Source organism: Babylonia areolata, chromosome 11 (genome assembly GCF_041734735.1).
Source record: "Babylonia areolata isolate BAREFJ2019XMU chromosome 11, ASM4173473v1, whole genome shotgun sequence".
In the NCBI taxonomy this organism is placed as follows: domain Eukaryota; kingdom Metazoa; phylum Mollusca; class Gastropoda; order Neogastropoda; family Buccinidae; genus Babylonia; species Babylonia areolata.
The window spans coordinates 975,001-987,500 of NC_134886.1; the positions used below are offsets into that span (position 1 = coordinate 975,001).

At 46.9% G+C, this 12,500-nt stretch overlaps 1 protein-coding gene across 2 annotated transcripts in view; it reads right to left on the reverse strand.

The window, feature by feature from the left end:
* Window positions 1–2,369: 2,369 nt before the first annotated feature.
* LOC143287437 (uncharacterized) overlaps window positions 2,370–12,500 on the reverse strand; it is a 17,123-nt gene continuing 6,992 nt past the window's right edge. Inside the window, exons 4-7 of one of the 2 annotated variants that reach the window (XM_076595423.1) lie at window positions 8,704–8,779; window positions 7,934–8,153; window positions 5,051–5,305; window positions 2,370–4,303 (exon numbers count right to left, since the gene is read on the reverse strand). In XM_076595423.1, coding sequence (XP_076451538.1) covers window positions 3,284–4,303; window positions 5,051–5,305; window positions 7,934–8,153; window positions 8,704–8,779 — 1,571 coding nt within the window. In that variant the 3' untranslated portion in view covers window positions 2,370–3,283. The remainder of the gene's footprint in view (window positions 4,304–5,050; window positions 5,306–7,933; window positions 8,154–8,703; window positions 8,780–12,500) is intronic. The other variant, XM_076595424.1, reaches the window with a different exon arrangement.

Here is a 12,500-nt window from a genome sequence, read left to right on the forward strand (position 1 = left end):
GTTCTTGATGCACGTGACTGGTTTTACAAGTTAGGGGTTGATTTTAAAGTATAGTTCTGATGCATTCTCATACTTTGAGTAGTTTCAGTGTTGCGATTTTTTTCTGTTGGATTTGAGTATTTTGATGTTGGATTTAAGTATTGATGTGATATATACATTGCTTGGTATTTTGCGATGACACATTGATCAATTTTGCGTAGTTTGTGCTGAGTGCGTTGTATGTGAATGAACATAGATGAGCGCTTGAGTCGATTGGCTGTCTGCACATGGTTAGGCCAGTGATGTCTGTGTTTGATGTTTAAATGCCTGTTTTCAATTCTGGTTCTTACATTGGGCAGGCCAGTGATGTCTGTGTTTGGTGTTTAAATGCCTGTTTTCAGTTCTGGTTCTTACATTGGGCAGGCCAGTGATGTCTGTGTTTGGTGTTTAAATGCCTGTTTTCAGTTCTGGTTCTTACATTAAGCAGCGCAGTTAAGCAGGTTTCACAAACGTGATTTTGTGATGAAAGTAAAACACTAAAGTTTGAAAGTGAAAAAAAGTTAAAAACTATTTTTTTCCCTTCTTCTTACTAATAGTAAAACTGCTGCTACTATTACTACTACTACTACTACTATTAGTTATATTATTATTATTATTCGTAGTAGTAGTAGTAGTAGTATACAGTACAGTGCAGTACAGTACAATACGGTACAGTTAAGTACAGTACAGTACAAATCAACATTTCTCCATTCCACAAACCTGAAGCATCTTTCTCATTTAAATAGAATCCTCATCTCCATCTGGGACTTTTGTGACCGAAACTTTCACGTTTTTAATATTATCTTTATTTCCGCCTTTTTAAATAACACACACACACACACACACACACACACACACACACACGTACACACAGATAAACACGCGTTGTAATCCAACGTGAATAATAACCTTTTCAAATTTCCAACGATGTGTGGCATATATTTTCTGATCAGGATTGGAGCAGAAGCAAATCACAGATAATGGAGGAGAAAGACACATGCTAAGAGACACATACAAGGAAGAACTCACCAGAAAATGTCTAATAACTGTACAACAATCGCATTGCTTATTTCCCGCAGATACATTTCTTCGAAGCTTTTCTTTTCTTGTTCATACACATAGATTGCACAAGCAGAAAAAAACCCATCTTACTATGGAACAGAGCTGTCAGGATGACAAAAATGAGAATAGTTGACATTGGTTTCTTACTCGTAAAAAAGGCAGGTAATAGGGAGATGAAAAAGAAGACCAAGAAGAAGACCAAGAATTTCAAATGCAGTACACAAAGAGCAATAGATCAATAAATGAATCATGTTTGTCTGTAACATTGAGCCATTAATCAAATTACCAAATAGGATTAGTTGATTTGCGACAGTAGGATATTCTGAAAGTATGTTGTAGCGTAGATGCTGTTGTATTCACATGCTGCATAACAATGACGACAACAAATTACAGACAAACCAGACACACGACAGAAACAGAGATACTGACTTATACCCATCTACAACAGTACACATGGAATCAAAGAAAAACGTGAAACTGACTCATAAAGATTTCCCGGAATCAAAGCCAAAAAACATGTAACGCTAAAGTGTTTTGTGCGAAACAGAATCACAAAGAGACAGACAGAGGCAGGGTCAGGCAGAGAGACAGACATATAGCGAGACAGAGACAGAGAAAAACAGAGACAGAGAGAAAGAGAGAGAAATGAAGATATAAAGAGACAGACAGTGATAACTTTGTGCATTTGTAGAAAAACAACATCCATTTTACACAGTAAAGGTACTTGCTAAAGAAATGCGCAGATAGAGAGAGAGAGAGGCAGAGATACACAGAGAGAGAGGCGTAAGAGAGAGAGAGAGAGAGAGAGAGAGAGAGAGAGAGAGAGAGAGAGAGAGAGACAGAGAGAGAGAGGCGTAAGAGAGAGAGAGAGAGAGAGAGAGAGAGAGAGAGAGAGAGAGAGAGAGAGAGAGAGAGAGAACTTAGACACCATTTAATGTCAAAAGCTAAACAACGCTAATGACATGGGAGTACAATCACAACAACAACAACAAAAACAAACAAAAAGTTAAAACAAGATGAAAACGACTAATCAACATGAATGTGTAAATCCATGGATAAAAAGTTCTGCACACACACACACACACACACACACACACACACCTTGTGCGCGCGGACGCGTGCCATTTTGTTTGTGTGTGTGTGTGTGTGTGTGTGTGTGTGTGTGTGTGTGTGTGTGTGTGTGTGTGTGTGTGTGTGTGTGTGTGTGTGTGTGTGTGTGTGTGTGTGTGTGTGTGTGTGTGTGTGTGTGTGTGTGTGTGTGTGTGTGTGTGTGTGTGTGTGGTACGAACTGACGGTCACTTTTTATCTCCAAGCAAATAACAATTCCATTTTCAAGCCGAATTGGCAGAGCTGAAGTGAACTGTGCAGCCATGACACACAGAACAGCAAACCACTCACAAAGCTGTAAAACACCGCTGCAGTCTTCAGGTTTCTTCAAGATGGAGTTCTGCAGTAGAAGAAAGTACATGGAACACGGTCATGAGTTCTTTATTCATGGCAAGACAGGCTGTCCCATAGTGAAACAGTGATCGTCAGTTTGTCACGAACAAGAACACGAACACCATTCATTGACTGTCAACCAGTCACCTCATGGCATCACATTGTTTTTCATTCAAGAACCACATGATGTACGGTAGTCAGGTACTGTCAGAACAATTACTGTGTTCAGTAACAAGAGACGTGGAATTTGTTTGGACATTCTGCAGTTTCATGTGACTTAGGAAAGACACCGTTTCACATCACCCCAAACTGGCCATCGCAGGTCCAGAACGTGAACTCTTCAGAAATAATTTTGTACAACAATGTCTGTTTTGATAACGAAAGATCGGTAGTGTAAACAGAAAGCAAAAACAGCCTTTGTGAAATCTCATTCGACAAAGCAACAACTTTGGATCCATGGATTGTCATTGGAATTGCCTGGAATTCTGATACTGAAAAACAGGGAGTGGACCCAACATCACTTCTTCTTCTCTTTGCACATCGGATGTATCAATGGTGTCTTACGTCACGTTGTAAGCCTCAGAACGATCAGCTTGGAGGCAGAGTGGTCAGAAAGACCAGTCCAATTTCCTGGTGATTGTAGCGATGCTGGTCTGTGGCTCGTTCTCCCCGAACTGACCAACACCTTGTTGTGCCTGACCAAGAGTCTGACTCCTTTCCTGGTAACTGTAGCCAGTGTGGGCAGGGATGTATCCAGACTGACTCATTTCCTGGAGATGGTGGCGATGTTGGTCATGGGCTTTCCCCTTCCGGAGCTGACCAAGGCCTTTTTCTGTCTGGCCAGGGAGGACTTGACCTTTCCACCCAGCACCCGGTACAGACCCAGCACCCGGCGGTTGAAGACGAAGGCGAAGAAGATGAAGAGTCCTTGGGAGGAGTTGAGGATGGGGAAGATCACACCCAGCACGTGCAGCACGTAGCAGATGACGTCAGAGGGCTCCTGGGCCACGGAGCTGATGACGGAGGAGGCCAGGCCGAACACCCAGGTGAAGCCCATCACCGAGGACATCTTGACGTACAGGATGACGTCATTGTGCCCGCTCAGCTGCCGCGCCGAGTTGGAGGAGTTGGTCCTGCCGGCCCCGCTGTGACGCGCTAGACGGCCGGTCCTGCGGATGCTGGCGATGGTCCTGGCGAAGAAGACGCAGTTCATCAGGAAGATCAGCAGCAGCGGCGCCCCGAAGGCGTACAGCGCCGCCAGAGGCTCCTGGATCCAACAGCTGAAGGAGCGGTCCACCACCACGGAGAACCCCCCGCTCTCCGTGCCGTTCCTCACCACCTCTCCTCCCCCCGATGCCGCTGCTGCTGCTGCCGTGTTGTCCACATCGCTGTTGACTCTCTCCGTGCTGCTGGTGGTGGTGGTGACTGTTGGGTGACGGCTCTCCCCGTCCCCAGAGGTCCAGTTCCCCAGGCCCGAGGTGTCGTTCAGCACCCCTCCTCCCGACGCCGCCGCAGACCACGTGCCGCCGTAGCCGATGCGGATGCCCGGGAAGACGCCGGTGAGGTCGATGAAGAGGCAGGTGCCCAGCACGAGGAGCGGCATGCCCCAGGCGTACAGCGCGTAGCGGGGGAACATCTTCCTCTTGTCCCGCACCCTGGTCAGGATGCAGGTGGAGGCGGCGAAGGTCCGGTACACGTCATAGCTCATGACGTTCATCCAGCAGTGGGACGACAGGAAGCAGTAGTGCAGGCTGGCCGCCACGGCCGTGCACAGCCAGGGGATCTGGGGCACACAGCGCACGGCACACACACACACACACACACACACACACACACACACACACACACACACACACACACACACACACACACACACACACACACACACAGAACACACACACACACAGAGAAAACACACACACACACACACAGCACACACACACACACACACACACACACACACACACACACACACACACACACACACACACACACACACACACACACACACACACGCAAGATGATTCCTGGACTTGCTGCCACCACTCCATGAAATCCTTCCACAGGGGTAGATTCTCCAAAGAGAACAGCATTAAATGTTAAATAAATTCCAAAGAAAATAATTGCCCTCCTTTCTTCTGCACTCCAGTTTTCGCCCAAAGGGCATCATCAAGAGAGCGTCTTGAATACATGTGTGTGTGTGTGTGTGTGTGTGTGTGTGTGTGAACAGCAGTAGTCTTGGCATGACTTTAAAACATGTAATTCTAAAGCAGCAAATGTTCTCTTTATAACAGCTTCTTCAGGACAAGAAAATATAAGCTTCACACGCTGGTTAAATAGTAAACAGTGAGTGAAAATCAGGTGAAGATTAGGCAAAACTGGACAGGTAAAAACATGCTGCATGCAAAACAATTTCAGAATCAAATACACACACACGCTCACCGCTATCACCACCAGCACCAGCACCAGCACCACCACAAGACCAACAACAACAAGCAACAAAACAACACCGAAAGCATCCACCCCTCACCTGAACTTCTTCCCCGGCGGCAAAGACGACCTCGGCGAGGAAGAGAGCGAAGGTGAGGTTGAGGGTGTTGACGCCGGGCAGGTTGCGGAGCGAGGGGAAGAGGCAGTATGTGAGCAGCACGGCGAACAGCGCCACAATGGACAGCCGGCCCAGCACGGCCGTCAGGTAGCCCTCCGCCTTCAGCCAGCCCTGGTAGTCCGTCACGCAGTTCTGGCTGTAGTATATGTACTGCAGTCTGGACGGGTGCAGAGACTGCTTGGGACACAGGAGGGGGAGGGAGGGGGGGCGGGGGGGGGGGCAGGGGGGAGAACTGGGTTGATGAATGGAGAAGGGGAAAATGGGTGACTGTTTTGTTGCTTTTTGTTTGTTTGTTTGTTTGCTTGTTTGAATTGGTAAGTTCGTTTGCTTTTCGTCGATGTCTGTCACGCTCTATAAGAGACAGGGACAGGAAAAAAAAAAAAAAAAAAAGAAGAAAGAAAAAAAAATCATGAGTATATAAATGGAGAAGTGGAAATGGCTGACTTTTTGTGTGATTTAAAAATATATATAAAAAAGTTATTATTGGTGTATCCGTTTGTTTTTCGTCGATATAGATGTCGTTGCATCGTCTTCGATCTCATATTTAGGTATCTTGGTGGTAGTCGGCGTTAATATCGTCATTGTCATCGTCATCGTCGTAATCTATTGTGGGGCCTCCAACCTCCTCATTTCCCCACTGTCTGTTTTTTCACTATACTTTGTTTTCTGTTCTTTTTTTTTCTATCGTTTTCTTTTTTCTTTTCTGACTTTTCTTTTTTTTTTTTTCTTTTTTTTTTATAGTCTTTTTTCATTTTCCTTCCCTTTACACCCAATCATACACAGTTCTTTGTCTGCCTGTCTTTCTATTGATGGGCAACATTTGTCGACTTAAGTATACGATTAGCTACATAAACTTTGTCTAAGACAAAGTTCTTTTTTAATTAAAAAAATATTTTCTTATTTGTATTTTTTTCTTTTTTTTTTTTCAAATTATTCATTCATTTATTTATTTCATTTCAATTTTATTTCATCCTTATTTTTTTCAATTTCATTTTCATTTTTATTTTCATCGTTTTTTTCTTCTTTTTTTAAAATATTCATTTACTTCTTTTTTTTTCTTTTCTTTTTTGTTTCTTCTGAAGGCCTGGCTAAGCGCGTTGGGTTACGCTGAGTGGTCAGGCATCTGCTTAGCAGATGTGGTGTAGCGTATATGGATGTGTCCGAACGCAGTGACGCCTCCTTGAGCTACTGATACTGATACTGTCCAAGACAACTATTTGTTGCTTTAATTATTATTATTATTATGGTCAAGAGAGAGAGAGAGAGAGAGAGAGAGAGAGAGAGAGAGAGAGAGAGAGAGAGAGAGAGAGAGATGTCAAATATAAAAGACCGTTTGTTATTTTGTTTCTTTGTTCATGTTAACAAGTAGTACTCTTTCCTATACCAACTGTCGCAGTTTATTGCCAAACAATGGTTAAATATTTTGCTGAAAATATCTACACTCTACTACTGTCCAGCAGTGAAATGTACGCTGCCAGCCTCTAGCAAGATGGAGAACCGGCTGGCTGCCGCGCACGGCGCCCTGTTCATGTTACCGCGGCTTCCAGTCCTTCCCAGTCAGCTCAGTGCTGTAATTTTACCAGAGAACAACACTTTCGTTGTCATGGGTTCTTTTTCAGTGCGCCAAGTGCGTGCTGCACACGGTACATCGGGTAACCGTCTCAACCGAAAGATTAGACACTCAGTCTGATATTTGAGTCAAAATTGGGAGAAAGGGCGAGATCGGGATTCGAACCCACACCTTCGCGGACTCTCTGTATTGGCAGCTGAGCGTCTCAATCATTCTGCCACCTTTCCCGTAAAGTCCTTCGGATGAGACGATAATCCGAGGTCCCGTGTGCAGCATGCACTTGGCGCACTGAAAAAAGAACCCATGGCAACGGGAGTGTTATCATCTGGCAAAACCACACACAAACACATCCACTCTGAGAGGTACACAAAAAAACAAGCATACACTCCAGGTCTAACAAGCATACACTCCAGGCCTAACAAGCATGCACTCCAGGCCTAACAAGCATGCACTCCAGGCCTAACAAGCATGCACTCCAGGCCTAACAAGCATGCACTCCAGGCCTAACAAGCATGCACTCCAGGCCTAACAAGCATGCACTCAAGGCCTAACAAGCATGCACTCCAGGTCTAACAAGCATACTCTCCAGGTCTAACAAGCATACTCTCCAGGCCTAACAAGCATGCACTCCAGGCCTAACAAGCATACACTCCAGGCCTAACAAGCATACACTCCAGGCCTAACAAGCATGCACTCCAGGCCTAACAAGCATGCACTCCAGGCCTAACAAGCATGCACTCCAGGCCTAACAAGCATGCACTCCAGGCCTAACAAGCATACACTCCAGGCCTAACAAGCATGCACTCCAGGCCTAACAAGCATACACTCCAGGCCTAACAAGCATGCACTTCAGGCTTAATAAGCATGCACTTCAGGCCTAACAAGCATGCACTCCAGGCCTAACAAGCATGCACTCCAGGCCTAACAAGCATGCACTCCAGGCCTAACAAGCATGCACTCCAGGCCTAACAAGCATGCACTCCAGGCCTAACAAGCATGCACTCCAGGCCTAACAAGCATGCACTCCAGGCCTAACAAGCATGCACTCCAGGCCTAACAAGCATACACTCCAGGCCTGACAGGTGTGTTGGGTTATGCTGCTGGTTAGGCTATCTGCCTAGCAGGTGTGGTGTAGTGTATATGGATTTGTCCGAACGCAGTGACGCCTCCTCCAGAAACTGAAAGTGAAAGTGAAATACATCCCAGCACCCCACAGCCGATGACGTGGCCCTCACCATGGCCTCCTTCAAGGACTCGGGCACACAGATCTCCACCTCGTCATAGTTGTCGTTGATGTACTCGTAGGACGAGATATCGAAGGACGAGTTCTGGAAGGTCAAGGTCTTGGTGATGGGTTCCAGACTGTACTCCTCCGCCGTGATGAAGATCCGTGTGCAGTCACTGTTGGTGATCCACGGCATCTCGCAGGCCAGGGCGTTGTACACGTAGCTCTGACTGTCAGGGGACAGGGCGTTCACGGGGCATCGGCAGCAGTGGTGGTCATCATTACCACAGAATGAAAGTATTGTCAACCTCCACCACCACCACCACCAATATCGTCATCATCATCCTCATTATTAGCATCTCCATCTTCATCATCACCATCATCATCGTCGTCGTCGTCACCACTATCACCATCATCATCACTATTTACAATGACAATATGGTTACAATTGTCGTATCGTCAATGGAAAAAGCCCTCTGTCTCTGTCTGTCTGTCTGTCTGTTTATACATTATATAATCTTTCTCTCTCTCACACTCACACATGCGCGCTCGCTCGCGTGCATGCACATCTATTTTGCAATAGTGTTTCATTCTGTTCATCTCCCTTTCAACCGCACGGGTTCTCTCTCTCTCTCTCTCTCTCTCTCTCTCACACACACACACACACACACACACACACACACACACACACACACACACACACACACACATTGTGCATTACTTCCTTCTTTCACTCCGCCCTTTCATTTTGCCAGACCACACAGGAAAGAAGTGACTCACGCTTTCTCTGTCGTGTTGCCAATGGGCTGGGTAACGATGAAGGACACGTCGAACATTCCCTGCACGTATGTCTTCCCTGTGAAGAAAAACACCAATTGATTGACTAAGAAATGTAGACATCAGACTGTGTGCTGTGTGGACGTCAAACAGTGTGCTGTGTGGACGTCAGACTGTGTGCTGTGTGGACGTCAGACTGTGTGCTGTGTGGACATCAGACTGTGTGCTGTGTGGACGTCAAACAGTGTGCTGTGTGGACATCAGACTGTGTGCTGTGTGGACGTCAGACTGTGTGCTGTGTGGACGTCAGACTGTGTGCTGTGTGGACGTCAGACTGTGTGCTGTGTGGACGTCAGACTGTGTGCTGTGTGGACATCAGACTGTGTGCTGTGTGGACGTCAGACAGTGTGCTGTGTGGACGTCAGACTGTGTGCTGTGTGGACGTCAGACTGTGTGCTGTGTGGACGTCAGCCTGTGTGGACGTCAGACTGTGTGGACATCAGACTGTGTGCTGTGTGGACGTCAAACAGTGTGCTGTGTGGACATCAGACTGTGTGCTGTGTGGACGTCAGACTGTGTGCTGTGTGGACGTCAGACTGTGTGCTGTGTGGACGTCAGACTGTGTGCTGTGTGGACATCAGACTGTGTGCTGTGTGGACGTCAGACTGTGTGCTGTGTGGACATCAGACTGTGTGCTGTGTGGACATCAGACTGTGTGCTGTGTGGACGTCAGACTGTGTGCTGTGTGGACGTCAGACTGTGTGCTGTGTGGACGTCAGACAGTGTGCTGTGTGGACATCAAACAGTGTGCTGTGTGTACGTCAGACAGTGTGCTGTGTGGACGTCAGACTGTGTGCTGTGTGGACGTCAAACTGTGTGCTGTGTGGACATCAGACTGTGTGCTGTGTGGACATCAGACTGTGTGCTGTGTGGACGTCAGACTGTGTGGACGTCAGACTGTGTGCTGTGTGGACGTCAGACTGTGTGCTGTGTGGACGTCAGACTGTGTGCTGTGTGGACGTCAGACTGTGTGGACGTCAGACTGTGTGCTGTGTGGACGTCAGACTGTGTGGACGTCAGACTGTGTGCTGTGTGGACATCAGACTGTGTGCTGTGTGGACGTCAGACTGTGTGCTGTGTGGACGTCAGACTGTGTGCTGTGTGGACGTCAGACTGTGTGGACGTCAGACTGTGTGCTGTGTGGACATCAGACTGTGTGCTGTGTGGACGTCAGACTGTGTGCTGTGTGGACGTCAGACTGTGTGCTGTGTGGACATCAAACTGTGTGCTGTGTGGACGCGCTGTGTGGACGTCAGACTGTGTGCTGTGTGGACATCAGACTATGTGCTGTGTGGACGTCAGACTGTGTGCTGTGTGGACGTCAAACTGTGTGCTGTGTGGACATCAGACTATGTGCTGTGTGGACGTCAGACTGTGTGCTGTGTGGACGTCAAACTGTGTGCTGTGTGGACGTCAGACTGTGTGGACGTCAAACTGTGTGCTGTGTGGACGTCAGACTGTGTGGACGTCAAACTGTGTGCTGTGTGGACATCAGACTATGTGCTGTGTGGACGTCAGACTGTGTGCTGTGTGGACGTCAGACTGTGTGGACGTCAGACTGTGTGCTGTGTGGACGTCAGACTGTGTGGACGTCAGACTGTGTGCTGTGTGGACGTCAGACTGTGTGCTGTGTGGACGTCAGACTGTGTGCTGTGTGGACGTCAAACTGTGTGGACGTCAGACTGTGTGGACGTCAGACTGTGTGCTGTGTGGACGTCAAACTGTGTGCTGTGTGGACATCAGACTGTGTGCTGTGTGGACGTCAGACTGTGTGCTGTGTGGACATCAAACTGTGTGCTGTGTGGACATCAAACTGTGTGCTGTGTGGACATCAAACTGTGTGCTGTGCGGACGTCAGACTGTGTGGACGTCAGACTGTGTGCTGTGTGGACGTCAGACTGTGTGCTGTGTGGACGTCAGACTGTGTGCTGTGTGGACGTCAGACTGTGTGCTGTGTGGACGTCAGACTGTGTGGACGTCAGACTGTGTGCTGTGTGGACGTCAGACTGTGTGCTGTGTGGACGTCAAACAGTGTGCTACCCCTCCTAAGAACATAATTATGAACACATCTGCTTTCGTGTGTGTGTGTGTGTGTGTGTGTGTGTGTGTGTGTGCGTGCGTGCGTGTGTGTGTGTGTGTGTGCTTTGCCATTGTCATATTCCTTTTCTTTTGCTTGTGGTTATTGATTATAGTGCCCCGTTATTAGAATTTCTAAACACTTTGATAAATCGTGTTCATATCAACTATATTATGACAGCGAGGGAAAAAATCCATAATCACAAGGTGTGTAGCATACGACATGAAGAAGAGAAACCAGGGCATATTTGAATTATTATTCAAAACGTAGTACTACTATTGCTACTAACAAAAATAATAATAACAAAATACTACTAATACTAATAATATGAATAACAATAATGATAATGACAATAGGCCCTAATAGTTGCTGTTGTTGTTGTTTTTATCAAGGAAGGAATCATGCTGAATGGTCTGTCACGGATACAAGTGACTGCAGACACGTCGTGTGCCTGTCATGCCTGGTACCAGAGTATCCTGTGTTGGTTTGACTCGAAAGCGACTTTTTTTCATAAAGAATATCTAAATCTCGTATTCATTTTAGTCTGTTGGCTTTTATATTATTTTGTATACATGTCAAGAGAATATCAATCATGCATCAAGGATCACGGCGTGAGGCCCCGTTTCGGCCTGGTCTTGTGTCCTTGGGAAACACTGTGTTCCGATCTCCTGACTCCTGAAAAGTGTGAAGAGGTAGCTGACCTCAGCTCATGATGGTTATACAGCGGAAAGAGAGGACTGGGCCCCGTCTTCATATGCCGTGCCACATGTATACAACTTTCTGTCCCCATGGTGCTAAAAGGCCATCGGACGTTCACATTTAAATGATTACAAAGCACACAAACACACAGGATCTGGTTGCCTGACCAGTGTAGAACAAGCATCTGCTCCTGTTTTGTTCAGGAGATGTGGCGACATGCAGCAGTCCTCACATCCTGATGCCTCCCTGCAGCTGAAACTGGAACTGATGACACAGAACAAGAATGCCTCCCTGCAGCTGAAACTGGAACTGATGACACAGAACAAGAATGCCTCCCTGCAGCTGAAACTGGAACTGATGACATAGAACAAGAATGCCTCCCTGCAGCTGAAACTGGAACTGATGACATAGAACAAGAATGCCTCCCTGCAGCTGAAACTGGAACTGATGACATAGAACAAGAATGCCTCCCTGCAGCTGAAACTGGAACTGATGACACAGAACAAGAATGCCTCCCTGCAGCTGAAACTGGAACTGATGACACAGAACAAGAATGCCTCCCTGCAGCTGAAACTGGAACTGATGACACAGAACAAGAATGCCTCCCTGCAGCTGAAACTGGAACTGATGACATAGAACAAGAATGCCTCCCTGCAGCTGAAACTGGAACTGATGACACAGAACAAGAATGCCTCCCTGCAGCTGAAACTGGAACTGATGACATAGAACAAGAATGCCTCCCTGCAGCTGAAACTGGAACTGATGACACAGAACAAGAATGCCTCCCTGCAGCTGAAACTGGAACTGATAACACAGAACAAGAATGCCTCCCTGCAGCTGAAACTGGAACTGATGACATAGAACAAGAATGCCTCCCTGCAGCTGAAACTGGAACTGATAACACAGAACAAGAATGCCTCCCTGCAGCTGAAACTGGAACTGATGACATAGAACTGGAATCAGT